This window comes from Drosophila kikkawai, chromosome 2R (assembly GCF_030179895.1).
Source record: "Drosophila kikkawai strain 14028-0561.14 chromosome 2R, DkikHiC1v2, whole genome shotgun sequence".
NCBI classification, from domain to species: domain Eukaryota; kingdom Metazoa; phylum Arthropoda; class Insecta; order Diptera; family Drosophilidae; genus Drosophila; species Drosophila kikkawai.
The window spans coordinates 21,019,196-21,046,897 of NC_091729.1; the positions used below are offsets into that span (position 1 = coordinate 21,019,196).

Here is a 27,702-nt window from a genome sequence, read left to right on the forward strand (position 1 = left end):
AGTGAAAAAGGGGGCGGGTTCACACCTTGGGAAATCGTAAACCCTTAGGACTTTTGCTCACCTGCTCAGGGCCAAAATCAAAGGACCTTGTTCACGCTGTGCCTGGAGCACTTGAAGCAGCTGGGCATCGGTCAGCGGGACATCCTTCAGGCGCAGCGAGGACTAAGGGGGGGCAGAATACGAGACGAGACCAAATAAAAACACTTTGGGTTACATCACAAATCACTTAAAGCACGATTTATTACGGCATAACACTTAGAGAGAACAGCTTGGGGACTTAGGCTAATTTGTCGTACACTCTTGGCCACTCTGGGAGCCGGAGCCGAAGCCGGAGTCGTAACATTGGGAATCGCGGACTCCCTGCCCTTGCGCAGCGAGCAGAACTTCAGCATGTCGACGGGCGGAGGCCACGCTCAGAACTGAGCCGCGAGATCTCTGGTCTTTGTAGTTTTTAGGGGGCGTCTGTCGGAGATCGGTTCGCTGATATGGGCTACGCCAACTCACAGATGCCCCGCCGGTCCATGAAGACCTCCAGGCACGTGGTGTCCACGCGGTCGAAGAGCAGCGACCCGAATCTCCGCGCGGTGTAGTCCACGATGAGCACCATCTTGCAGTTGATGCACTTGTCGCGGTAATGGAACAGCAGGCCCACCGTCGGATGCACTATGTGGTCGGTGTAGCCCGGCGCCGAGCGATACACCTGATGGTTGCCCATCTCTACAATTCCCCGGGCATTGACCACCACCTTGCTTCGCACGTGGGCGGGCAGGACCTCCAGGGTCCGCTTCACCTTCGACTGAGTGTAGAGCAGTCGGTTGAGAACGTGGGCGGGTGCATTGAAGGTGTCATTACTATCCCTTCGATGGAAGAAGACATTGCGGAAGACGAAGCCCGCGGTTCGGCCCTCATCGCACTGACGCAGGTAATCCGCCAAGGAGTTGTGCTTCAGCGGCATTACCACCTCATCCAGGTCCACCACTGCGGCATACCTGAAGTTATCCACGACATTGGCCCGGTAGACGCAGTCATTGAACTGCGCCACAATCCCGGCATAGTGGAGGTCCTGCAGGTGAGAGTGGACATTCCACTCAAAGACATCGGCCAGTCCGATGCGCTGATAGTGCTCCAGAACGCGACGCACATCCTCGGTGGCCTCCACGTAGTAGAAATAAAAGTGGCTGGCGCCCTGCAGGCGGTACATTTCCACAAACTCCACGAGGCGCAAGACATTTGAGTAGTTTTCCTGCAGCGGACCCACGCACACGGAGATCGTGGGACGCGAACGTCCAAAAAGGTTGGTCATGTTGCGGGGGTAGCTAAGGGGAACAGGAAAGAAAAATCAAAGTATTAGTTTATAAATCTTGGAGAAGAATAAGGTATAAACCCACCTGATCTGAATAAAGGTGGGACTCAGGTGACTCAGTCTGTTGGAGGCATAGGTAAGGGCCACCGCCTGGGGCAGTCGCATGGGACTGCGGCGTGAGGCATGCAATGGACACATGATGCTCCAGGCAGCAAAGGTATTGTTGTGTACATCATGCATGGCCCCCGCCTCCTCGGCCACTATTTCCTGGCTGGTAAAGTCCGCAAAGCGAACGATGCAGCTCACCCGAGAGTCGCGCAGGCGCTCGGGCAGAATGGCAAACAGACGCAGGGAACCAATGGTCATCTGCTCCTCATCCAGGCGGACACTGCCTGGAATATAAATATGAAATGATATAGGATTACAGGATACATTTAATTATCCTTCAGCTCACCTATAATCTCCGTTCTCACATCAAAGTAGGCCGAGTATATCTCATGCCTGAGCGAAGCATTTCCGATCTTCCGCCAGCTATTGCTATAGTCCCAGTGTGGATTCGGCTTCTCGAAGATCATCTGGTGCTGCGTCTTGGCCAGGTCCTCGCGCAACCGTTCATTCTGCAAATAGAGTAACCCCAAGGATGAGTCACAGGATCAGGCAACAAATACAAGAAGTCTCTCTCCCAAACTCACTAGGCTCGAACGCATGGAGATGTAGACCAGGACGAGCATAGCGCTGGCCACCACGGCGGACAGCGCAAAGTACACATACTGGAAGCGATTCTCCTGAGCCGCCAGCATTTCGAGTGGGCTCCGCTCCTCAGGAATCGCCGACAGCAACTAAAACTGTTTATTTATTTCCTAGCGGTTATCGCTTTCGCTGCGCGTTGTGTGTGTGTGTGTGGGCGTCGACGGCGACGCCAACGGCAACGGCAACTGGACTGCGACGATGGCTACGACAATGTCTTGGGTCTCGGACTCGGGTCTTGGCCGTCGAGCTCTCCAGCTCGTAGAGCTCCTGTTGCTTATTTGCTTAGCGTTCTTGATGGCCAGCCATCGATTAGCGATAACGCTCTTGTGGTTGTTGCTTTTGGTGGCTCTGCTTTTCCTTTCCCAGTGTCATCATCACCAAGCCCTCCGTCCTCCACATTCTTGGGTCACACCGACCTAGCCGCAAGTTCGCTTGGCGCCCCCACAAAACGCAAATAATTATGGTCTCACATACACACACGTCGTTCGATGGGTGGGAAAAAAAATCATATATGGCACTCTCACCCTCTCACTGGATAATGTAAACAAATTAAAGAGATGTTGGTTTCACGAGAAAAATAAGAGGAGATTTTATAGTCTATAAATTATAGAAATATATGTGATCATTTATATCTTTGTTTAAAGTTATTTAAACCTAGATCATTTCAGTTAAATTTTTAGATTTATTTCAAAATCAAGTTCTAGTCCTAGATACAAAATAACTTTATCACAGAAACTCTTAATTTCTTTTAAAACCTACATAAAATTTTAAAATTCATATTTTTCGGTCTTAAATTTCTAGACACTTTATCAAAAAATACTCTTATTTTCTTTAGAAAACCCTACAATTCTTAACGTTTTCTTTTTTTCAAGTGTACAGCAAGGGGAGAAGTGACTAGAGACCCGGCGCTTTCCCGCTCCACTCTCCTGCCTTATCCAGGACGCGTATGCAACAAGTTAATCAACGCACGCCTCGCATCAAACTGGCGCCTCTGTCCACGGACGCTGTCATCAAATGGCGGCAGTCCGGGGCAGCGCAGTAACGGCGCCGCGGCAGCGCAGCAGCAGCAGCAGCGAGTCATGGAGGGGCCTTGTAAGCGAGCCAACTCCATGTCCCCCCACCGAGTGGGTGGATTGTCAGTGGGTGCTCCAGTGGGGGAGGTAACTTAATAAATTGTACGCTTGTCTCTCGATTGGAGTGTCCATGTCCAAGTCTGTCGCCGCCTTCACCGCTCGGCGTGACTCAGCGTCGTCGCCTTTGGCAGCTATTTTTAAGTAAATACGGCCAACATCCTCCTCCACTTTTATTATTGAAAATGAAAATATATCAATTATACATAGAGCAGCACGCACACAGCCAGCCGGTCATTTCTTTTATTCAGACACATGTTTATGTATAATTGCCGCATTTAATACATTTGTCTTTGGTCTTTTTGGCCGGGCAATCGAAAGTGGCCGAAGGCAATGGCCACTTGATGCTTGAGTTCAAATAATAAATGGGGGACAGTGGGACTTAAATCATTATGACGTTTATAAGAAAGTATTAAAATATTCAAATGAAAATAAAAAGCGCTGAGATTTGAGCAAGAAACTAAACAAAAATTTATTTGGGAAGAACTTTTATAGAATAAAAATATTTTTTCTTGAATTTTAAACTTCATTCTTCCATTCTTTAACACTTTCTAAACAGCCACTCCAATTTTGTAATTAAAATTTCGCATTATCCCATGACACGCAAAGCGAATTGCATGCTACAATGCATTTCCCTAATGAAACCCTAGGGATAAGCTAACATCAAATCGATGCCACAATATACAGAAATATATATAACAAAAAAATGCATACCACTGTACACCATATATTGCCTTCACAGCATTTTCTGTTTTGAAAACAAACGAATTTGTCTAGATATTCCTTTCAAAGCGAAATATTAATTATACAAACCATTAAATACTTTAAAGAGGTCCGGATGTTTTCTTGACAGAGCATATTTGTTGCTAATAGAACGAGGCCAATTTGTCACACTCACTTGAAGGAATCTGTGGCCCACGAGCAGGAAAAGGTAGACGAAGAGGATCAGGAACGCCACATGCGTCACCCTGGGCCGTAGCCAGTGGGAAAATCTACGCATTTTCCCCGAACTAGACACGACGAGGTGAACTGCCGCCGTAGTAAAACTAAACTGGAGTACATTGCGCTTGCCTGTTGATTGAGGACGCGGTTGCTTATCAACTAGTTTCATTGATAAGATGCGTTATCGCAGCCATTGTTACGCACTTTGGGTAGCTCTCTCTCTGAGGTTTTGTAGAGTTTTTGAAACAAAAAACTAACACAAATAAAGAGCTGTCTATTCTTTATCTTTCTCTTAGACAAATAATACAGATAACAACGTGTTTATTTGAGGGAAATTGCTAAAGTCAAGCAGACTAAATGAAAGCTGATTTGACCAACAAATTGGTTATCAAAGGTGTTGGGTCTTCAAGACACTTTAAATACTTATACCAACATGCAGATAAGGGGAAAGTAAGAACTTTTGGGTTTACTTTTAGGCTATTGCACAACTTTTAATCTTCAAAACTTCTCATTCAACGCTCCTTGCAGCTGCACCCCTGGCTCATCCTTGGCCCGCATTCTGCCAGTAGCCGAATTATGTACAATTGATGATCCCACAAGAGTCCTAAATGAAATTAAATGCCACCAGCATAAAAATCCAGCTACCAGTAGCTGGCAAACTGACACAGGAGCTGCTGGCTATAAGCCACCCCAAAATGTGAGCACCCCGCCCCTATTGTTGTCAGTTCTTTGAGAAACAGAAACACCTTTCGGGGGAGATTTTCGCAAAAGAACTTATAGGAATAGAAACCCCCGAGGAGCGTGAGAAAGCGAACGGGAAAAATCTTGACTAATTACTATGCAAGCAACTGGTAGATATAGCCACCTTTATCAGCTCGGTTCCCACAGGGCAAGATCGCTCTAAACGGGGGTGACTTAACCCCAGACAGAACCCTCCACCGGAATCCACTAGAGTCCCAGCAAAGAAGTAAAGCGATCTCGGGGACATACATACCAGCATAAAAATGAAATAAACATTTCCAATTCAATTCATTTCTTGAGCTGAACCCTCGTTTTATTATTATTGTTATGGGTCAAAGGCATGCACCCGGTTCTTGGTGGTTCTGGAACCCAGGCACGCCTGCGTCATGCGAAAGTATTTCCAGCCAGAGATGGTGGATGATTTTCCCTGGTTAGATCACATATAAAAGAGGGATCCGATCGGCATAGCAGCACAGTTCACTTTCGAGTTTTAACGAGTGACGACGATACAGAGCGAGCTCAAAAATCGCTAAGCCGCCGCCAATATGTGCGGCGGCCTCAGCCGTTAATTAAAGTTTGTTAAATACAATTAATTTTGAGAGATAACCTTCAAGACACTTGGATTTTTTATTGGAAATATGTAAGTATTAAATAGTGAAAAGAAAACGTATTGAGAGCTAATGAATTCTGGTTATCCTTTCACAGAAAACCAGAAAGAAACAAGCTCAACTCTATTTACTATAGAGAAAATAAAACAAATATAAACTCGATCCAGCTAAGGTTCAACAAGTTATGAAAACTACTTAAAGAAATTATTAAAATAACCGAAAAATCATTAAAAATATACATCAATTCAGAATACAAAAGAAAATTCTTCAAGGAGTCAAGTACATACAATTTTCCTGACAAGAAAAACAAATTAAAATGATAAATATATTTATCAACCAATATTATAATCGACAGAAGCCTGTATTATACAAAACAATCTTCAAGAAATCAATAAATACAATTTTCTGATGTTTCCCAAAAAAAAAATGGAATTCTAAAGGTTTAATTAATCATTTATAAACCATATCAACCCGAGATCCAAAAAATCAAGGATGCAACTTAAGAACCTAAATATTTCCAATGAAATCATAAATAAAAAGCTTCAAAAATATGAAAGCAAGCACCTGAAAAACTACAAAATTAAGAATGAAGTTAACTATAAAATTCTAAAAAGCATCAAAAACACAAGAAGAAACAGCAGTAAACATAAATAAATTAGCACACTGAAGTTTTCAAGAAATACTCCCACAAGAGTCTTAAAAATATAACCACACCGCTAAAAAGAAAAGCATTTAAATTTTAAAGTTTTAAATTATATTAAACCACCGCCCACCGACGTTGCACCGATCTACAAATCAACAAAAGAATGAATCTTCCAGACAAATTTTAAATAAGTTTTTTAAATGGAAATCAATCCAATTTTAGTTACAATTTATTTGTGCCTTTTTTAGTTTTATTATTTTTTTTTTCATCCTGTTGATGTTTTTTGTTAAAAAACGTTTTTAAAAGCTATAAATTTGTTGGTCTAACAATATCCTTGACAAAAGTTTTCAAACAATAACTTCTAATTTAAAAGAAGAACTACCAGGAAAGTTTTTTCAATGTATATTGCCAATAGCAAGGCGTGTTTTTGTTACAAAATGATTGTTTTAAAGAAGATTACATTCGAGCAATTATTTTTTCTACTTAATTTTTATTCAGGTTTTCATTTTCAAAGCTTCTAATTTTCTTTGATTTTTTTATTAACTTTTTCATTTTTGTTTACAAAACTGTTGTTTATTTTAACATTTTAAAATTTCTTTCCCGTTTTCATATACATTTTTGTTGTTTTATTCAATATCAGTTTATCATTGGTTATGTTTTTATGCTTTATATGTTTATTTTAAACAAATTGTGATTTTATGATTTCCAACTTATTTTGTGAATTCGTTCGGTTTATAATTTATGATTTGGTAAGTTAATTTATTAAACTTTTTTATTTATTATTAAAATATATTCTCTTATTTCTCTTATAATTTTATTTTTATGGAATTTGATTTGTTTTATATATAAAATATTTATTTTCATGTTTAATTTACTATGTTTTGTTTGGTCATGAATAAATTTTTTAATTTATTTTATATTTTGGTATATTTTAATAATTTTTTATCAATTTTTTTACTTCATATATTTTTTAAAAATCTTTTAAGTTTTTATTATTTGAAATTATCATATTTTTATATACTTTGGTGTTATTTTGTTCAATTTATCATTATATTTAAATATGGTTTTTTATTTAAAATTGTTTTTTAAGGTTAGGGGTTTTTTTAAATATATAATCTTTATTTGTTTAATCAAGATTTGTATTGTTATTTTGATTTTTGAGTTATTAATTTATTGTTTTATATTTTTTTATTGACGGTTTTCCATAATCTGAGTTATTTATAACAAATTATACACTTTTATGTTTTACACTTTTTTTTATTATTTAATAATTTAATTATTATTCAAAAATTTTTTCTTTTAAATAGTTTTGGTTTTTCATGATTGTTTTGACGAATTATTAAGAGTTTATTTAAATTATACGTACTTATCCGTGTTTTTGATGAGAATCCAAATTATTTATATATTTTTCTGTATATTTTTTATATTCTATGTATTCTAATGTTGTAAGTAGTTATATTTAATTATTTGTTATATTTTCCTTATTTTATTCTTATATTTATCATATTTTTTTTATTTATTATTTATATTGTAACACTATGAACGTTATTTATTTTATTATTTTGCGAAATTGGTTTAATGTTCTTTAGTTTTATTTTAATGGATTTTTTTTTATTTTGGGCTTGTTTTATATATTATTTTGTGTTTGTTTGTATTATTATAATTTAATTATTTGTTATAAATTAAGTGTTTTATTTTATACGTTTTATTTAAAATTTCATTTCTTACTAAATTTAATTTCTTTTCAATTTATTTTATGTTTTTTTATATTTATTTCACATTAAATTTTACTTTATTAGTTAATTTTTCTTTGGTTTTTTACTTATGCTCAGGGTCTTCTCAAGAAGAAAGTTTATTATTATTATTAATAAAAACCAATTAAGTACTATAAATGTATGAACTCATATTTAAGCACTACAAAAACGAACAATAAAATAAACTGTACTTCCAACTGAACACTCTTGCTTGTTTTATATTATATTTACATATTTTTTTAACCAAATAGCAAAAAAAAACAATTAATTGAGGATCTTTGAAGTTTTGTTTATTTGAGCAAAGCTGCGCCACACATAAATAGTTTCTTTGGAGACTTAGCTTACGAGTTACACATAAATACGGAAGGTAGGTTATACTAAGCCCTGCCACGCCCACAGTCCGGCAGTTATCCCAGCCGCTGGAACGCCTTGGGCTCCAGTTCCGGAACCGTATCCGACTTGGATTCGAGTTCCATTTCCTTTTCCGGTGCCTGGAATCACTGCTCCGCCGCCTTTCCGGTGCTTCCCTCGGCGGCTGTCTGTGCAGCTGGGACCGGCATGCTCTGACCAACAGAACCAGCACCACCAACACCACCACTACCACCATTGCCGGCTGGATTCGCCGTGTTTCCTGGACCATCCGATGCGGCATCCGAGTCCCGTTCGAGCAGATAGCTAACGCCTAGAGGACGTGGTCGGCCACCATAGGAAGAGCTATGAGGGGCGATAAGAGAGCAAGCCTATCTTAATGCCGTGACCGATTCCGGATGCGATTTCGTGGGGGATTATTAAGAGTGGGTAAAATATAACTTGGAATTTGGAATGGCATTTTAAAATCGGTTAGAAAAGTTATAGTTCACCTTCAAATGCCCTTCTAAAACTCCAAGAAAACTCTACCAAAAATCACACCATTGTTGCTGTTGCAGGGGCAGCACCCACTGCAACTTACCTCTGTGCATCCCGCTCCCTGTCCCGTTCCCGCTCCCGACTGCCGCCGCTGCCAGAGCCCCCGTTGCTGCCGCTGCTTGAGCCGCTGCTGCTGCTGCCGCTCGAGCTGCCTCCTCCGCCATTTTTATCCTGATCCCCCAAATATGTCCAGCTGCCGGGACCACCATCCGAGCCCATGACACTGGTGTGGCCACCCACGCGAGAACTATCGCTGCCAATGGCCGAGGATGTGACCTTGGAGCCGCCTCCTGAATAGGGACAATTACTGCCCAAGAGGCGGCTGCCGCAGGGCGAGTTTAGCGCGGGCGAGGGTCGGTTATAGGAGTAACCACCGCCATAGCCACGATTCCGGCCAGTATCGCTATCGTCCTCGGCGTCACCGACAAAGTAATAGCCCCGTCCGGAGTTATCGAAGCCGGATTGGCCTCTGATTTTGGCGGCAAAACCGGAAGCGGAAGCGGCGGGTCAACGGGACGGATACGGAATGTCGGGTTGGCGGAAGTGAGTGAGTGCAGTTGCAGTTGTTTTTCGGGTGCAATTTGGTTTGTTTGTCGGCCATAAATTGATCGCAGTGTCCACAGTTGTTGTTGTTGTTGTTGTGCGGTGTATTGTTCATGTTCATGTTGTTGTTCATGATGTTGGTGTAGTTGTAGTTGTAGTTGTGGTGTTGTTGAGTTGAGTTGTTGTATGAAAGTAAAAAAGAGGGGAAACAACTCAGAGATAGAAAGCCAGAGATAAAGATAGACAGCTGACAACATATATACACAGAAGCATGTGCGACGATACCTGTAGGTCTCATCCCAAGGGCGATAGTTGCGAAAATCATACCTGGAGTAGTAGCGATCGTAGGGATCATAGCGATCATAGTTGCTCCTCGAGCGATCATAGTAGCGGTCTATAAAATATAAAATTTAAAAATAATAATATATATATAATATTTCATAATTACTATTACCTCTAGAAGAGCCCTCGCTGTACCGATCACCATAGTATCTATCTCTCTCCCTGTTGTCGTATCCATAACCACGATCACGATCGTATGATCCGGCTCCTCCGTAGGATCCTCGCCTATAATCATCATAGCCTCGTCCCTCATACCGATCGTAGGTCCTCGGTGAATAGAGATCGTCGTAGTAATTACGATACCGATCGTAGTACCGGTCGTAGTCACGGTCGCCACCTCGGCTGCTGCTGCTGCGATCATCATATCCCGAATAGTACCAGGCACTGCTGCGCATATCATCGCCTGTGCGACTGGAATATCCTCCATAATACCGATCCCTATCACGATCTTCGTAGCATCTTACACACCGCGACTGGCGGCTCTTTCCCCTTAGCACAGAGTCAAGGACTCCCACACTGGCCGTGGCCAGCTGCTGGTCCTTGGGGTTTGTACTGGAGGACCTAGCCTCCGGTCCTGTCACCGCTGCCCGCACACAAACGAGCAGGGCCAAGCAGGGTAGCTGGGATGGAAAATAAGTTATTAAGGAATATTCTGGATTATTTAGAAGTATCTTTTGGATATATTATATATTATATATAGATGCCTGAGACTGGTTTCCTTTAAATTCATAAAAGGACATTGAACCTCTAGAGATTATTATCAATATCTCTAGATACTATATCCTTTAGGTTTAAAAACCCTTTCACAAATTTGTTCTTTAAAAACTACAAAAGTAATACTGATTATATACCTTCTTAAGAAGTTAAGAGGCCACTTTAGAATACTTTCTTAATCCTCTAAGTGCTTTATAATTATATAAATAAATAAATACATTATATCCAAACCTATTATTCATCTTTCATTATTGGTATTTTATTTCGATCTATGTCACCGATAAGATCCTCTAAAATATATATGTCGCCGCACTCAATTAAACCAGATATGATGGCGATATATTTTGTCCCTCTGTTCAAAGAACAGAAAGCGATCGAGAGTGCGATCATCATTAGTTGATTGGCTTTAATTGCTTCTAGCTGAGTGGGCCTATTGCCAACGGCTAAGCCGGGAAATCAGCCAGCCAATACATATCTCACGGTTCAGCTGCCAACTGGGCCAAAACAGAGCTCCATGGCAGAGCCAGGCAGCCAGGCAGCCTCCGATCGTAATTGGGGAGGGCGCAAAGCCATCCCATTCCACAGATGAACACCGCTTTAAAATGGACGACGACGGCGACGACAACGTTGTGGCCAGTCGGCGTGAAATATGATCAGCCAGCTACCCCAGCGATTATGCAATGGATTTTTGCCGGGCCAGAAGTAGTACCCGGTGGTGGTGGTGGTGGTGGTAGCATTGACATCATTTCGGAGCCCGACTCAGGGCTGCATGAATCAGATTTTGGACTCCGAATTGGAATCATAACTCCACATAGCATATGTATATGGCGAGAATGGCCAGCCCGAGCAGAGTTAATCATGGAAAATATTTTGCTAGCTGGCCGCCGCCACGCTTTGTTAGCCAAGCATCAGGAACAACTTCCGGCCAAATCGGTGGTGTTTGGGGCTTATAGCTTCTGCTGTGGCCTGCGGATCCATGTGACTTGTCACTGACTCTGGCCAACTTCATTAGAATAATTATATTTCGAGCGAGTACCGCCGATTGGTATGGGATTATAAATAGTTTCACCGGCCGCGAGGGTCGTTGCCGTCGAAATTTAATGAATGGGCTCTTGGTGAGTTCTTTGGGAATTTTTGGTTGAATTTACATAACATCATCGTAATATTTCGGGGGTTGCATAATCTAGAATACCCATGTTACACAACACCTTTTGGGGGTCACATTTCGTGGAAAGTTGAAAGTGGACTAGGATTTTATGTACATTTATAATCTTAAATGTTTCAGACTTATTGTTTAGATAGACACAATAGGTGTCATAGATAGATTTATGTGGGTTTTTATAGGACATTTTTAAATGGTTAAAGGGATGCTTCTTGCTATATGAATATCTTAGGAAACCGGCTTGAAATTATATTATTTTCAGGACAAAGTTGTTCCCATTTCTATATATAAGTGTTGTATATTTAATATGCTTATATTGACAAAATAAAAATGCAATTAAAAATAGAATATTCATCTTATTAAATTTCTTATTTCTATATTTTCAAAAAGATTCCTTATTCTTAAATATAATTCTTTTGAAAGAACAAATTAAATTGCTGAACAAATTGAATGCCCCGTACGTAGTTTTTCATTTGGTTTAAGAGCTTAGAATAATTTATTTTGATTTGTGGTAATTTATAGGTATTTTTCAGATTCTTATAAAGCTTTTTTTTCAAAAGATTTGAGAGATATTTGACTGCTGTTTTACATTTTAAAAAAGATATTCTTCGAAAGTGTTTTCTTTGGAGAAAAATTAAAATTCTTAAGAACAAATAAGCAAGGAACTGGGAACGTTTCAAATGATCCCTACAAGTTTTATAAAATTAAACCTTTTTAAATACTGTTTAACAATGCGTTTTCCTTTGTACAGCTTATTTTTATAAATAATTTTTTCATTTAAATTCAATTTTAATTAAAACTTTTTAATATTGGTTAATAAAAGCAAAGATTCGCTTAAAAAATATATCCAACAGTTCACAATTTCTCCCAATCCCAATAGAAGTCAGGCTTTCCCATGAACACAACTCACCAACATGACAGCTCTCATGGTGTCCCCGTTCCACTGTCTTCAACCGAATCGAACACAAATTTAGCACCTGACACACCTGGCGTTGTGCCTCTCTAAAAATTCTAATCGAAGGAATATCCTTTGCGCACTTTATCACAACGATTTGCCGGAGTCGGAGTCGGAGCTTCTCGGACTGGCTTCAGACCGCGAATGATCTGCTCGGAACAGAGGGCGCCGTATTTATTTGAACTCCAACCCGAGCAGTGGTTCTGCCCCCGCCGAGAGCACTGAACCGCGATCCACCAGCACCACCACCAGATCATCGTGGCTATTATGGTGGAGGTGCTGCTCTCCGCTGTATGCTTCGTTGGCATTCGTGGCTAAGGTGTTGGCACTCGGTTTTCAGTTTTTTTTTTGGGCCGGGACGTCGACGATTTGTCACCTCGCCGCCTGCTCCAACCGACACCTTGGGGCGGTCTCCGCTCTCGTTTCACGGTCAGTTTGGCTTTCGGAGAATGACAGACAGGAGGAGGATGTGGCCAGCGAACGCCTTGATTGTTTCGTCGAGACGGGGGGGCTAATTATTCCGTCTATGATGGCGTAATGCCCCAAAGAACACTCCTGTGAAATTATCGCAGATTATTCGGCTCTTATTCTGGGATGAGTCAGGGCAGGGCCCCCAGACTTGGCATGAAAAGAGGAGATTAGTATTTCCACTTCCAACTGGAACAAAACACTTTTCAGAGGCGCTTACATAATCCATGACCGTGACCATGAAAAGGCTTTCCAGCTGAAGACGTCTCAAAATTTAAGAAATCTTAATGATGAAGCTATGGATACTCTAAGGGGAAATGGGGGTTGTAGTATATTTAATATAGATTATAGAAGAAGAGGGGTTTCTTTTGCTAATTAAAGAAATTTGGAACTATTTACCTACTGCTAAACTTTGTTAATAATCCCTTAAAATGAATAAATTTATTCCTAAAACCTTTTGGAATTTATAAACATATATTTAGAGCCTTTAAATCCGCTAGAAATTTTTTTAATTAGTAAAATTTCACCCCTCAGAATTAATTGTAACACCCTGATTACTTACATCCAAAAATAATTCCCCATCCACAACCGTTACCTGAAATAAAAACGTAAAGAAAACCTTTTCCAAACCATGACAAATTACCTTTGCAGAAATAAATAAAAACTATATATTCACGGTGAGTCGGAGACCAGGTGAAAGATCACCTTCTTGGTCTGCATGCTCAGTGAACCCCGCGCGGAGGTCGTTGGCTTTGTCCATAAAAAACACAGGTATTACTCGTAAAACACAGAACCAGCCAGCGAAAAAAAAAAACAAGCAGGCGACAAGTTTAATTAAACGATTTAATTTAGTTTTTACAAAGCGCTCAGGCCCAGTTTGCCGCACAGATTCGATATGGTAAATATAATACTATATATAATTTCTTGGGCTCTTTGGAGATTGCATCTAGTTCGCTTCATGGAAGAACAATTGTGATGTGCGTGTGTGTTTTGGAGATCCTTTTGTTTCCGTTTCCGTTTCAGGGTCAGAGTGTGTGAGTGTGTGGCACTCTCGAAGGGCGCAACAAGATCAACAATTAAGCTAATTCAACGATACTGCTAAATACGAGTTATTGTCTCAAGTTGTACATACTTGTAAATGGCAAGTATATAGTTTTTGTGTGTGTTTAGGCAGGTGTAAGCTAAGAGCAGTGATTGTAAAAGTAATTTATAGAAGATTTAAATAGTAAATAAATTTAGGAGATATTAAAAGAGACAGTACAGTAAGTAGACATAGTTTTATACAACCCAATATCACATTATTTTGATAAATCCTATCTAAACAGATCTTGGATTTTACTAAGTTTGTTGATAAAATAAATAAATACATAAATTCTTAATAAAATTAAAGAGGAAATGTCTTAATTTATGATTTAATTTGCTAACTAAATTCCTCTAAATGTAAAATAACATCACAAACTGTGTAAATTATAGTTAATAAATCACTGCCATTGCTTCACACACACACACTGAAATGTCCGCCTTAGATGGAGTAGCCAAATATTCAAGGATACCTGCAGGATGCACCAGTATCACGAGTGTAGCTTGGCCGCATTAGCAGCGGCTATGTCATCCCGGAAGGCCAGGAAACCCAGTTGGGCATGTGAGGCCTCGTTCAGAGCTCGCGAGCGTATGCAAGCCCTATACTGATCGGCAGTTAGTGAATTGGAACAGATCTGTCAAGAATATCAAGTTAGATAATTAACAAATCAATATTAATTGAAATACTATTACTTTGGTATGCCAGCGATGAAAGATCCCTGGATCGGTGGCCCTTATGATCTTGATCTTGGAGCGTACGTACTTGCGATAGAGCATCACATCCTCGCCACCCCAGCCCACAATCTCCTCCTCGTCGAAGCCCCGGACCTGCAGGAAGTTGGAGCGATACTGGCAGGTCATGCCATAACCAAAGTCACGCCAGAAACCTGTGTCTCTTGAGATCACAAGCTGCTCCTCATCGCTGGGCACAGGTTTGCCCTGCAGCGTATACACCACATGGGGATTGTATAGGCTAAAGACCACGGGGTAATAGACCTGAAACAAGTAATTTTTGTTAATTATTTATTTTAATAACTTAATAGTTAAGCGACTTCTTATACCTTCTTGCCTGGTGCCGCATTCCAGCGACATCGCTCCAGAAATCTGGTGGTAAACATAATGTCCACATCGCACATAAAGAGCAGAACATCCTCTCCAGCGGGCTTAATATGTTCCGCTCCCAGTCTTAAGGCTTTGGCTGAGGAGAAAGAGGAAAATAAATGTATTAAATAATAATAAATATTATTTATAGTTAGTCCTACCCCTGCTAAAAGTCTCATTGAGGGCCAAAAACTGCGTCCTCTCCGATCTGCCAGCCATGCGCCTGGCCTGGTCCAACCCAGTGACTCCAAAGTACACCACTATCAGCTCCAGCCGGCGATCCTCGAGCTTGGCGAACATCTGCAGGAAGCTGCGAAAGCTGTGCAAGCGTCCCGCCAAGGGCAGTATCACATGGATCACGGTGGGACCAGCAGCTGCCTGGGAATCCCCTCCATTCAGGGACAACTCCGATAGCTGCACGGTTTGCAGGGGAGCAAAGGGTCGCATCACCAGAGCCCTGCGCACAGGACTCGCCTGGTGTTTGACACTCTGGAAATAGAGCTCGTATTGGGTGCCCGTTGTGGGCTCTGTGCGGTAGATGCCCTCGATGAAGTCGTCCAGCGTGTATTTGATCACCCCTTGATCACCTGCTGGAAGAGCGGCTCCCTTGGACCGTATCCTGGCCGAGTGGTTACGATTCAGGCTCTCCAGGGCCTTATTCACCGCCTCGATGAGGTCGCGTCGCCGGTAGCCAATGGGCTTCTCCACCACCCGCTTGCCCAGGCCCAGATCGATGGGATAGACCCGGGTGAAGGTGAAGTGGTTGTACGGTATCAGCTCGTACTCGTTGTTCAGCGGCAGGCCGTGCAGGATTTCGGCGGCGCCCACCTGCTTCCGGATGTAGCTGCTGCAGTCGTAGTGGTGCGCCAAAGGCGACGGAGCCACCGTGGTCTCCTGTAGCTGCAGTTGCAGGCTGCCATTACCTGTGGTCGGTGGCTTGGCTGCGCTGCTGCGATTGTTGCTCTGCAGGAACAGGATCTGGGTGCGCAGCGAGAGGACCTCCTGCTTCAGGCGCTCGATGGCCGCCTCGCGTTCGCTGAGCGCGTAGCTAAAGCCGCTGGCCTCGCTGCTGGGGCTGTTTGGCTGCGTTTCCTGCGCCGTCAGCTCGTCGAATCCGCATTTCGTGAGCACCACAATGGAGGCGGCGGTCACCAAGGCGAACAGGAGGAGCAGGCGGACCAGCAATTTGGACACCAGGGAGTTATGCATTTTCCATAGTCCTTTTAAGGAATGTGTTCTGTAAGATATATAATTTCAAAAAACCGTTAGTGAATTTGGTTAATCTGGCATCTCTCTTTTGTGTGGGTGTGTACACACTGGTATGTTTGCACTGCACTAAAAACAATGGGGGGCAATTTGAATATTTGCATTTTGCATTTTTTTAAATTAATAATTAATATTTGAAATTATGTATTTTGTTTTAATTTAGGACTTTTAATGATATCGACCAAAAAAATTTTCCCCTTAATGAACAACAGATTATATACAAATAAATTAACGTTTTACATTAATTTAAAACCCAATTTAGCACACTTAACAAAATGGAAACATTTTCCTAATAGAAAAAACCTTGAATGACCTTTTTAATTTTTAAATTGATAGCAAATTTTGCTTATTATTTTTTTCCTTCGATTTATACAAAATTCATCCATACCATAAAGTTTATGGCATAAACTCTTAAACCAAAAACAAGTCCAAGTTGATCCTTTGGTTTCATTCTTCACTCTAATTTGAGATCACATTGTGATCATCACAGTGTGACCAGCTGCCATGCCTACCACAAAAATATCGAAGTTTCCCCCCCTTTAAAAATATCGATAGCTAGCAACATCGATATTCCCCCTCTAGATCATACCGACAGTGTTGGCAAATTACCCGTCAAACCTATAAAAGCTAGATTCTCAATACAAATATGTTAAAATTATATACTAGAATATTAAAAAAAATGCTGTTTTATTATAATTATTATTAATAATCCATAAATACAGACCGTAAGTTATTATTTAAAAAGAAAACAAAAATATATAAGACTCGGAAAATTATATTTACATATTTTTCTAATAAAATAAATCCTTAATTCCAATCGTAATAATTATATTATTTTATAAATGAGTTTAAATTAATATTAAAGTAAGATATTTTTAAGGCTAAATTGCAAGAAGCCTTTTCAGATATGCTAGATTTAGCTTGAAGTTAGCTGAACTGGCAGCACTGGCATACCGATCACAAGTTGATAGATATTTATAAAAAAAAAAATTGTGCTATTTACAAGGCAGGCTGTAGATTTTTCCGGAAAAACCGAACTCCACAGCAGTATTCCAAGGACCCATTGTCAAGGTGAGTGCCGGCGGGTGGGGGGCGGCCTCTGGGCCATGTAAACAGAGTGCGTTGGCACCACGGCGGCCGTGGCGGAGCGCAACAAGTTCTTTTTCGCCCCGTTGGTGATGGCATTCCTCCAAATCGCGAGTGATTCATACGCCGAATAGATAAGGTGTGCGCCGTTTGTTTTCTTTCCTTTTGTTTTCACAATCTACCCTTTTTTCGGGGTGTGCGTGTGTCCCACCGTGCATGTGTGTGCGACAGTTGCACTTGTTATTATAACTTAATAAATTGGCTAACAAGTTTCCTTTATTCGATTCCCCAAAGCAGCAGCAGCACAGTATCACAATGGAGAACAACGAAGCCCCCACACCCTCTGGATCCAATAACAACGAGTAAGTGCAAACGCCTCGATGGAAATCGAATCGAAGCAACAGGCTCAGCACACGAAAAGCAAGGAAAAGCCGCTCAAGTGACGTCATGGCTCTTAATAGACCGAAAACCGGAAAGAAAGTCTAGCGGTGGCAGTACAAACGACCTTTGGAATACCCTAGGAGTTGTAGTATATGTAAAAGGGAAGCTATATCGGTGGGGAAGTCATGTTTACATATAAAAACTATAGGTTAATTGTTTATATACTAGAGATTATAGGAAAATAGTATAGAAAAAGAGTACATTTTCTCTAAAAGAGGCCTAATATTCTCAAGATAAAAGAAATTAGTATAGAAAATAGTTTATTTTACATAGATAAAGTCGGATATTTCTAAAATTTTTCGAAAATTTTACTGCAAAAAGATAATTTATGATAGAAAAAGGTTAATTAATTATATTTTGGTATGTTACACGGTACTATAAAGGGGATAACCTATATATTTATCCTTAACCTCTTATGCTTAGCATGTTTTTAGATAAAAAAATTATACTCCAACGATAAAACGATGTAAAAATATTGAAATCTCCATCTGTAATAGTTTTTCAAAACCTTTTTTAATTAGGTTAGTCACGATTAAGCTGCGATCTTTACAAATCACTTTTAATTAAAGCCCAAAAATAGTAGTAAAACAAAAAAACAGACGAAGAAATAGACTTGTTAGAAATCTAAAACCCCCCATAAAGCTTATCAGAAATGCATATACTTAAGATAAAGAAAAGAAATGGCTTCTAGATAATACACCCGGATGTCTAGCTAAGGGGTATCACCCAGACATTCCTTGCTTTTCTACGCTGCAGCTTGAACCACAATTGGCTCCTGTTCATAAGTGTAAGGAACCCCCACAAACACACATAATATTGTACAGTTTTCCCATACTTCCGCCACCACCGAACGCGCACGACAACAACTACGATCATCATCAATATGGGGACCATCACATCAGCAACAACAATGCGGCCAACAAGCGCCTGCAGCAGACACAGGCCAAGGTGGACGAGGTGGTCGGCATCATGCGGGTGAACGTGGAGAAGGTGCTGGAGCGGGACCAGAAGCTATCAGAGCTGGGCGAGCGGGCCGATCAGCTGGAGCAGGGAGCCTCCCAGTTTGAGCAGCAGGCCGGCAAGCTGAAGCGTAAGCAGTGGTGGGCCAACATGAAGATGATGATCATCCTAGGCGTAATCGCCGTCGTGCTGCTCATCATTGTCCTGGGTAAGTCTATGAACTTCGCTTTGGCTTTTGCTTTTAGGGCTTCTTTATCTGGTGGTGGTATTAATGGCTTCTTTCGATCAGACTAAAGATCGGTAGTGTGTAGCTAGGTGGCAGGTTTGATTTCTGGTAACTAAAGACACAAGTCGACGCCCTGCACGCCCTAATCTTGCTTAACCTGTGGTCTCGGCACTCGCTAACCTGCTAATCTGCTTCCAATCTGTGGCCAATACGGCACCAACTAACCCCATAAGTGAAACTATTCGTACTGATGACAATCCGTTGTGAATTTCTGTTTACTTGCAGTGTCGCTTTTCAATTGATACAATTAAGCCCTCTTACACACACACAGAAAAGCAAAAGCTATTCCGTTTTCCATACAGCAAAGTTAAGGTTCAGATTTATCGTTAAGCACGCCTCTGTGCGTGTGCCGGCCTACTCTACCACATACATACTAAATTGTATATTAAATTATATAATATATATTAGGCTAAGCAACTCCAAAAGTCGAAAGGTAATTGTTGTTCTTGTGTCTCTGTCTTAAGTGTTAATTATCATATTTGTTTAGTCTCTAAGATTAGAAACTCGTGTTTAGTGACTGGGGTTCGTTTTTAAGAGAGATTTTTAACGGAATTTAAGGTGTAAAGTTTAGATACATATAAGAGAAGGAGGTTTGGAATATATACATAGGCTGAAAAAGTTATATTCTACAATTTAAAAACATCAATAGTACATATTCAAGTTTAAAATATTAAATAAATTAAGAAGCAGTTGACTAAAGTCTTTAAACATGATTGTTTATTAATATTTATGACGTAGATTACACATGTCACTATTACTCGCCTTCGTAATACATTTAATAGAATTTATCTGTGACTAAGGCGATTTCTGTGACTAATGTTTTGAGGTAAAAGTTCGTCTCTTAAACAATACTCTTTAAAATAATAAATATCAACTTTGTTTTCTTAGATTTAGAACAGAAACAATTCAATTTATTCTAAGAAATCAACTGAATCCCTAAGATTACAAGTTTATAGTAATTATTTTAGTTAATTTTCGATATTTTAAGGTAATTTTTATTACCTGCCAACCAAGAATAACTTGTTGAATATATTCTAAACTCCCTTAAAAATACATCTAACATGTGTGCTCTCCCGTTTTAGTGTCGGTCTGGCCATCTAGCAGTGGCAGCGTTAGTGGTGGAGGAGCTAAGGCAGTCAACGAGGCCCAGTATATCCCTCCCCCTCCGGACAAGTCTTAGAGGATACGGAACGGAAATGGACCAAACAACTATTCTAGGACGGGAATCCTTTCGCGAAAGCACACACATACACACACAGAGGAGGGGAGGAAAATTCAAAAGAAGATAACTTACTAAAATCGCGCCTAAAACATATATATATATATATATTTAACCAGAATGTAATTATTAAAACTTAATGTTAAACCAAACACACATTTACGTATTGTAGCCGTGGCCAAAGGTCCTTGATATGTACGTTTTATATAGATACTTGTCTGTCATCCAATTGAAAATACATGATGCCACCTACACTTTAACCGAATCCAAGGAAATCCACCAGAGTTTTTTGCCCGAAACAGTTTATCCATTTATTTACATTCAGCGACCACCATTCAACTGCACTTGTCAAAAGGGAAATTGTATTGATTTTCCGGCGAACCAAACCCGAGTCGCGCCACCCCGACAAACAAACCAAACCAGACCAGGTGCTTGGCACTGAGCAACTGCCGCGCCAGGAGAAAAGGATGGCACTTTTTGCGTAAACATTTCGCTCAGCTGTTTCGATAGTCCGCGCATGCGCCTTCCTTACTTCAAGGGTGGTCTAGAGAGGAGTTTCAGAAGGACCTCAATAGCATCTTAGTCTGTAATAATAGTAGGATCTATAGGATAGGAGTTAAAAATAGAGCTATTAATATTTTTTTATAATATAAAAGTAAAGATTAAAATGTATTTCTTATTCGTAGAAAATCCCCACAAACTTCCACTAAACTGGGAAAATATTTATAAAAGTCAAAAGAAGCCTATTTTCCAAGGGCTTTTCTGCTTTTTCTTTGATATTTCAAAGATCATATTGTGAGATTAATATAAATTAACCCCGAATTATCATAAAAAAAAGCAATGAAACCCCAAAAGATCAGCCTTTACAAGGCTACCAAGAAGGATCAACTGCTCAATTTTCATAGGTATTAATAATTTCTAGGAGAGACTCTCAGAAATGTCTACCTAGATCAGAGTTGCTCTGACTTAACCATTAAGTTTGAGCCTTGTTCTGGTCTATTCCTATTTTCTCATATCCCACACCGAAGTCCATCGCCATCATGGAGGAACGTCGTCAGAGACAGCAGGCATACCGGCGGGCCCGCCGTAAGTTTGCATGCCTCTCCTACATGCTGACCGTGCTCTGGATGGTGCTGGCCCTCATTCAGTGGCTGGTTATTTCCCTAATGTGAGTTGGGCTGAGAATGGGAGTTGGTTATGATATGGTCTGTGTCTGTTTTTAGAGAGGTGGTTCGAGATGTGTTCATTGACTGGTACTGGATCAGCATTATCTTCTTTGTGCTGGCTATGATTTTGGTTACGCTCTTCATCTTCATCGAGAAAATTCGCTATATAATCGTGCTCAACTGGGTGATCACCATTCTGATAGTGAGTGTGATAGTTACATACAATTTGTATATAATATATTGCTTGGATTGCCTTATCCAGGTAGAGTTTGTAATCGTCGGATTGTTTGCCCTGGCGGCCAAAACCCTATGGCCAGACCTGATTTTGTGGTTCTTTGTGTGCGTCCTGCTGCTCTTCGTGTTTATCCTGCTTGGGTCCATTCTGCCGGTAAGAGGTGTTATCAATACTTAGGACCTTCATGTAAAGCTTGACCTCTTCTCTGCAGCATGACCTGACCCTGGACGTGGTGACTCTGTTTGTGGTGGCCTTCATTTTCCTTGTGTCCACCATCTTTTTCATCATGGTGTACGTTATCCTGGCAATGCCGTACTCCTTTTTGGTGTTCCAGATCTTCATAAGCATTGTTGTGCTGCTGGTAAGGAGCACAAGACTCCTAGGTACCTGAAACCCTTTAACCCCTTTCCCTTTCCAGTTTGTGATGTATCATGCCCAGACCATCAACGGTGGACGCTTTGCAGAGATGCGACTGAGCGATTACCTGCTGGCCTCGCTCATCCTCTTTCTGGACTTCATCATCCTTTTCCTGCTGACTTTCTACTCTCAGATAGTCTACAAACTGGCCTCGAGTCACTCCTCCACAACCTCCTTCACGTCGTCAACAACTAGCTTTAATACGACGACGGCAAGCAGTGAGAGCCAGGAGCAGAACGCCCCAGCGGAGGCATAGGGAAAAAGATTATTCTAGATCTCTCAGAATGGTTTAGCTCCAGTAATGTTAAATTCCTAAAGTAGTATCTGAAATAGATCTTAAAAGACTCTATTTAGGGGAAATGTAATTAGAAGTAGATTTCGTTTTTAGATCTATTAAATGAAAATTAAAAATGTTATGAAAATAAAACAAGACATTAATTAATATAGATATCAATTTCCCAGCCAAAAAAAAAACAGATTTCGTGTGAGTTTAACTGGAACCTTGAAACTTTAATCGGATTTTTGACTAAACATGGATATTTGTAAACCTGATAGTTGTGGATCTTGATTGGTAATAGTTTAACTCTGCTCAGTAGTTATCTTACAATAGGATATAGACATGGGCATGCATATATATTATATATTCAACATTGATTGGTACTACGATTGATTTGCATTATTGATTGATTGCACAGCAGCGATGGATGACTTAGACTTCCGCCTCCCCCAGAATCACTCCCACACATACATATATGTACAAATAAGCTGATAAATCGCAAGGATCTAAGTTAAACTATGACAATTTAGCCCTATTTATAATATTATAATTGGTTATATAATTTTAAAAATATTGTTTTAGTAAGAAAAACAAAATATAAAGAGGGTTTAACTAGGAAAATAAATCGTAATCCATTATAAACTTGATATAATTATCTTTAATAAATTATTTAATGATAGGGAGTTTTCAAAATAAAAATAAAATAAGTTGCAAAGTTTAAAAATCTTAAATAATATTATAAACACATTTTACAATCCCTTTATAGATTATAGAAAGATAAAATTAATACTCTTTTTCCAATAAACAAAAATTCTTCAAATTTAAAATCCCCATTACTTTTGTTCTCTACAAATCCCTTCTCTAAAATATTTATCTGAAGAATAGTTTTAACTTAATGACTAGGACTAAAGCGACTCCATTGAGGAGGCTGCCGAACAAATGGTCGCATCCGAGTCACTCTCCCTCTCTCCCTGCTCCTGCCCCACTCCATGGGCGGAGAGCATGGGCTGCGAGTTGGGCGAGGCAAAGGACTCCAGCAACGGCGTGGCCAGCTCATCCAGGCTGCCCATTGGCGTAGGCGTGGGCGTGGGCGTGGCTCCGTCCCTGCTTAGAAGGCTGCTGTCCGTCGAGGAGGAGGACAAGGAGTTGTGGGATTGAGACTGCGAGGAGTAGCGTTCCATTAGCAGCTGACTGAAGGTCTTGGCTGGCCAGTCCGGATCCTCTTCCGGCTGCTCCAAAGTAGGTGTGGCCAGAGGCGTGGGCAAACGAAAGATGCTGCTGCTGAAGGAGGCACTGCTGGCTGCCAAGGTCTCAAAAGGCTCCAGGAATCGCTTGCCATGGTACATGTTGCAGGTGGTGACTGGTGTCAGGAGGCTATCCACGGATACGGTGACATCGCGACTGGCCAGGGGCAGGGTCAGGGGGAGGGTGGATTGGCCAGAGATCCCGCACAGGGCAATGGGTCGGAACTGGTTAAAGGGAGGTGACTTGGATGGGGAAAAGGACTGCGACAGCGAGTGGGAGTGAGAGGCGGAACTGCAGCTGCGACTGGCCGTGGACAGGGAGTGGGCATGGAAGGGAGCGGAAGCGGGGGCTAGGACACTAAGGGTACGGCAGAGTGACAGCAATTCAGTTTCTAGAAATTAAGAGCAAAGATACTAAGGTGGTTAGCAGGGATTCCGGAATACTCCAGCGGGACTCTTGGGTTCCAACTAGCCACTAGCGATAGACCTAGAGGGACGACTACACTACCTGGGCTTCATACCTTCCGGCGACTCCTCGTTGTCCTCGCGAATACTAGCCTGACCTCCGGCAGTTGCCTGGGAGGCGGACTCCCGCACGGCAGTGCGTCCGTACGAGTTGGTGGTTCCCGTGCCCGCGTCCAGGGTGGTCTGCACCACCACGTCCATGTGCGAGTCCAGAGAGAACTGTTTGCCGGACATAAGAATGCCGCGCACACGTCGTCGCATCGAAGGCGATTCCTGGTGCTGCAAGATCAAAGGTCCAAGTGGCCGAAGGATAACTGAGCACAGAACCAACTCACCGCTATCCGAACTCCAGCATAAGTCTTGGCCAGAAACTCGTCTGCATCAAAGATGGCCGCAAAGGAACCGTTGACCACTTTGGGCGAAAGTGGAGAATTCGAGAGCAACAGGCTCGAGCCGAAGGCCTCACTTTTCTCCTTGGTTTCTAAGGGGAAAACAAGGATAACTTTATTTATTTACCTTCTTTTTTTTCCAGATATAAAAAATAATATAAATAAGCTTTTTAAAATAAAAACAAATGTATAAACCAGGACAAATATATTCTCAACGAAAACGAGTCCAAGGTGGATCGAGGTGCATTAACAAACTCAAAATACAAATAACAGAAAATGGTAACTAGGAACGGAAACGGAAGTGGTAGTGGAAGCGGGAACGAGGGCTGCTAGATGCAGAAGGCCTTGCGTTTACCCTTGAGATAGACGCGATTGGAAATAGTAATGTTCATCTCCTCCAGCACCATGGAGGCCACCTGCCGTATCTCCATCCAGTCCTTGACGATGTCATCCAGTGTCGTGTGCGTCGAGGTGATCGTAAAGCGGATCACATACTGGCCCTTCAGCGACGAGGGGATGCAGTGCAGGTTGCCGCGATGGTTCAGACGCTTCAGTAGCTTCTCGGTGATTTCGTTATCCCCGCGTATGCGAAATACCACCAGTCCCAGGTGCCGCTTGGCGGGCAGCTCGAAACGATGGTCGGCCAGGACCAAAGCCTCAAACTTCTGGGCCAGACGCACGCCCTCGCGGATGTGCCTTTGCAGACCCTTGATCCCGTAAGAGCGCAGCACGAACCACACCTTCAGCGCCCGGAAACGGCGGCTCAGCGGGATCTGCCAGTGCATAAAGTCCACGGCCACCCCAGAGTTTTCGTGCTGCAAATACAGCGGCTCCACATTGAAGGTCCTGTGCACCGCAGTGCTGTCCCGCACCCACAGGGCCGTGGCATCAAAGTGCACCATCAGCCACTTGGACGGGTTGAAGGCGATCGAGTCCGCCCGCTCAATGCCGCGCAGCCAGGTGCGGAATTCCGGACAGATGAAAGCACTGCCAGCGTAAGCGGCGTCCACATGGAGCCACAGGTGGTGTTCCGAGCAAACCAAGCCGATCTGCGAGTGAAATATATTTAAATTTAAAATATAAAAGTTTTTCCAAGCGAATAATTAGTATAATTTCCACGGTCATTAAGGGAAAGGGAGTTGCTGTTCAAGCTAGTAGCTTATTGGAAGTATTCCCTGGACACCACCCACCTCTTCCAGGTTGTCAAAGCTGCAGCTGCCGGTGGTGCCGAGCGTGGCGCAAACCTAAAAATAAACCACAACGGGAAACTTAACTGCTGACATGTATTAATTGGCTCCGGTGGGAGTCAAGAATCGAGCTTTCCAAGTCTCCGCGTCTCGCAGCTGGCTGCGTTAGGCGGGCCAATTAATTTTGACAGAATGCCACTCACCCAGAAGGGGACCAGGCCCTGCTTAATGTCATCCTCGATGGCCTCGCGCAACAGTTTGCCGCGCATGGCCAGGTCCTCGTCCGCCTCGATATAACGCATTCTGACGAGTCCTAGAGTAGAGGGAGAGAAGGAGTGTGGCTTAGACCATAAGCAGCTTAAACAATAAAAAAATAGTACGGAGCAACGTCTCAAAAGAAATCCTAAAGATCCTATTAGATTATTATGTTAAACCCACCAATCAACGCCGCCTTCTCCACACTGGAGTGCGCCTGATCCGAACAGTAGGCCACCAGCCTGGCATTGATTTCCGCATCCTGATAGCCCGGATGCCGCTCATGGAATCGCTGGATAGCCCGCGTACGTCCTGCCAGCAGGCAGACCAGTGTGGCCTCACTGGCTGTCGTCTGGAGCACACCGCCGCCCTGGCTATTGGGGCTCAGGTGAAGGAAGGCATCCGGCAGACCAATCATCTTGCCCAGCCAGTTCATCACAATGATCTCCAGCTCGGTGCAGGCGGGCGAACTGGCCCAGGTGAAGCCCAAACAGTTGATGGCATCAGCCAGCATGTCGCCCAGGAGCGAGGGCATCGAGTTGAGGGCCGGGAAGTAGGCGTGCATGTGCGGCGACTGCCAGTGGGTGATTCCAGGCATCACGATTCTTTCCACGTCGGAGAAGATCTTGGGCCAGGGTTCGCCCTCAATGGGAGCTGACTCGGGCAGCAGTTGACGCATATAGCCAGGACTTACATCCGGAAAGACACGACGCTCGCGTATATTCTCCAGATAGTCGGCAATATAGTCCACCATTTCCTTGCCTAAAGATAGATTTTTTATATACTTTTAAAGTAAACTTAATAATATTTAAAGCTCAAAGGGAATTAGTTTTAAAGTTTATATTAAATCCATCAATTTGGTAATATATATGTCTAATGGCTGGGCTTTTCTTGGCCAGTGTGAGAATTCAATTACTTGGCCATCAAACGAAGACAAACGGCCGGGACAAATCCGCCTCGGGGCTAATCAAATATACGCCCCGTTGGACGGAATTTCCGTCCGGCATTTACATACGCATCTACCACTCTGTTTATGGCTTTATGGCCTTTTATAGTCTTGGCCCAAACTCACCCCTCTGACGGTATTCCTTGAAGTCCATGCTGCAATCGTTCCGCTTAACCCCTTGCTGATGACGCAGATCCCCTGCAATTGTCGTGCGCAATCAGTGTTTGTATCTCTAACTGAGTCTCTGTGAGTTTGGCCTAATCCCGTTGGACTTCGGACTTCGCACACACACACACACTGGCACTGGGTGTCTCTCTAGGCCAGCTCCATTTTTTTGGGGAACTTGGGCTAAATAGGAATGGCAAATGTGGTGGAGGAATGTCAACCGCTGACCGCTGGCAAAACACAGAGAAAAAATGGTTAACAATATAATGAAATAGTGATACTTGGCCGAAGCACACTTCCGATTTTGTGGGGCTTCTGGAAAAAAAAAGAAACACAGAAAGAAAAGCGCTTGGAAATACCGTCAGCTGTGAAAACACAGGGGTGGACCTGGGTGCTTAGGTGCTGGAAGAAGACGGGGTTTCTCACTGACTAGGCCACCCAATTAAGCCACCGATAATATTTGTTCTATATAACTAAGGGGCTTTCGGGATCGTGGCCGGCTTTTATAGACCCGCAGAAAATCAATTAGATACCATAGGAAAATCCAATCGGATAC

At 42.1% G+C, this 27,702-nt stretch overlaps 6 protein-coding genes across 16 annotated transcripts; 2 read left to right on the top strand and 4 right to left on the bottom strand.

The window, feature by feature from the left end:
• Nucleotides 1-225: 225 nt before the first annotated feature.
• Nucleotides 226-4,330, bottom strand: LOC108085117 (uncharacterized). 3 transcript variants are annotated; one of them, XM_070284529.1, is made up of 5 exons: nucleotides 2,899-3,434; nucleotides 1,996-2,584; nucleotides 1,758-1,920; nucleotides 1,389-1,695; nucleotides 226-1,316 (listed from the first exon to the last, which is right to left on the bottom strand). In XM_070284529.1, the coding sequence occupies exons 2-5, from the start codon at nucleotides 2,101-2,103 to the stop codon at nucleotides 491-493; spliced, it is 1,404 nt and encodes a 467-aa protein (XP_070140630.1). In that variant the 5' UTR covers nucleotides 2,104-2,584; nucleotides 2,899-3,434; the 3' UTR covers nucleotides 226-490. The 3 variants fall into 3 exon arrangements, with proteins under 3 accessions (XP_070140630.1, XP_017037106.2, XP_017037105.1); XM_017181617.3 differs by lacking the exons at nucleotides 1,996-2,584; nucleotides 2,899-3,434 and adding an exon at nucleotides 4,082-4,330; XM_017181616.3 differs by lacking the exon at nucleotides 2,899-3,434 and having other exon boundaries at nucleotides 1,996-2,627.
• Nucleotides 4,331-8,149: 3,819 nt separating this feature from the next.
• Nucleotides 8,150-13,079, bottom strand: LOC108085092 (eukaryotic translation initiation factor 4B). 3 transcript variants are annotated; one of them, XM_017181561.2, is made up of 5 exons: nucleotides 12,449-13,079; nucleotides 9,775-10,282; nucleotides 9,606-9,714; nucleotides 8,821-9,246; nucleotides 8,150-8,585 (listed from the first exon to the last, which is right to left on the bottom strand). In XM_017181561.2, the coding sequence occupies exons 1-5, from the start codon at nucleotides 12,464-12,466 to the stop codon at nucleotides 8,369-8,371; spliced, it is 1,278 nt and encodes a 425-aa protein (XP_017037050.1). In that variant the 5' UTR covers nucleotides 12,467-13,079; the 3' UTR covers nucleotides 8,150-8,368. The 3 variants fall into 3 exon arrangements, with proteins under 3 accessions (XP_017037050.1, XP_070140288.1, XP_017037054.1); XM_070284187.1 differs by lacking the exon at nucleotides 8,821-9,246 and having other exon boundaries at nucleotides 12,449-13,075; XM_017181565.2 differs by lacking the exon at nucleotides 8,821-9,246 and having other exon boundaries at nucleotides 9,648-9,714; nucleotides 12,449-13,070.
• Nucleotides 13,080-13,790: 711 nt separating this feature from the next.
• Csgalnact (Chondroitin sulfate N-acetylgalactosaminyltransferase) lies at nucleotides 13,791-20,949 on the bottom strand. Its single transcript, XM_017181631.3, has 5 exons — nucleotides 20,654-20,949; nucleotides 15,304-16,379; nucleotides 15,103-15,239; nucleotides 14,735-15,037; nucleotides 13,791-14,676 (listed from the first exon to the last, which is right to left on the bottom strand). Exons 2-5 carry the CDS (start codon nucleotides 16,349-16,351, stop codon nucleotides 14,533-14,535), a joined length of 1,632 nt encoding a protein of 543 aa, XP_017037120.1. The 5' UTR covers nucleotides 16,352-16,379; nucleotides 20,654-20,949; the 3' UTR covers nucleotides 13,791-14,532.
• Nucleotides 17,323-20,665, top strand: Syb (Vesicle-associated membrane protein synaptobrevin). 7 transcript variants are annotated; one of them, XR_001771084.3, is made up of 5 exons: nucleotides 17,323-17,479; nucleotides 17,792-17,856; nucleotides 18,760-19,103; nucleotides 19,407-19,614; nucleotides 20,264-20,665. XR_001771084.3 is itself a non-coding variant. In XM_017181635.3 (4 exons), the coding sequence occupies exons 2-4, from the start codon at nucleotides 17,810-17,812 to the stop codon at nucleotides 20,359-20,361; spliced, it is 489 nt and encodes a 162-aa protein (XP_017037124.1). In that variant the 5' UTR covers nucleotides 17,323-17,479; nucleotides 17,792-17,809; the 3' UTR covers nucleotides 20,362-20,665. The 7 variants fall into 7 exon arrangements, 6 of the variants coding, with proteins under 6 accessions (XP_017037124.1, XP_017037126.1, XP_017037125.1 ...); XM_017181635.3 differs by lacking the exon at nucleotides 19,407-19,614; XM_017181637.3 differs by lacking the exon at nucleotides 19,407-19,614 and having other exon boundaries at nucleotides 18,838-19,103.
• A 405-nt stretch (nucleotides 20,950-21,354) lies between the features above and the next one.
• On the top strand, nucleotides 21,355-22,662 carry LOC108085130 (uncharacterized). The gene is made up of 5 exons (XM_017181634.2): nucleotides 21,355-21,568; nucleotides 21,624-21,768; nucleotides 21,829-21,954; nucleotides 22,013-22,162; nucleotides 22,220-22,662. The coding sequence occupies exons 1-5, from the start codon at nucleotides 21,441-21,443 to the stop codon at nucleotides 22,472-22,474; spliced, it is 804 nt and encodes a 267-aa protein (XP_017037123.1). The 5' UTR covers nucleotides 21,355-21,440; the 3' UTR covers nucleotides 22,475-22,662.
• A 723-nt stretch (nucleotides 22,663-23,385) lies between these two features.
• Hdc (histidine decarboxylase) lies at nucleotides 23,386-27,623 on the bottom strand. Its single transcript, XM_017181629.3, has 9 exons — nucleotides 27,506-27,623; nucleotides 27,108-27,376; nucleotides 26,219-26,797; nucleotides 25,984-26,093; nucleotides 25,784-25,837; nucleotides 24,949-25,642; nucleotides 24,540-24,685; nucleotides 24,261-24,483; nucleotides 23,386-24,131 (listed from the first exon to the last, which is right to left on the bottom strand). Exons 2-9 carry the CDS (start codon nucleotides 27,133-27,135, stop codon nucleotides 23,401-23,403), a joined length of 2,565 nt encoding a protein of 854 aa, XP_017037118.1. The 5' UTR covers nucleotides 27,136-27,376; nucleotides 27,506-27,623; the 3' UTR covers nucleotides 23,386-23,400.
• Between the last annotated feature and the right edge of the window lie 79 nt (nucleotides 27,624-27,702).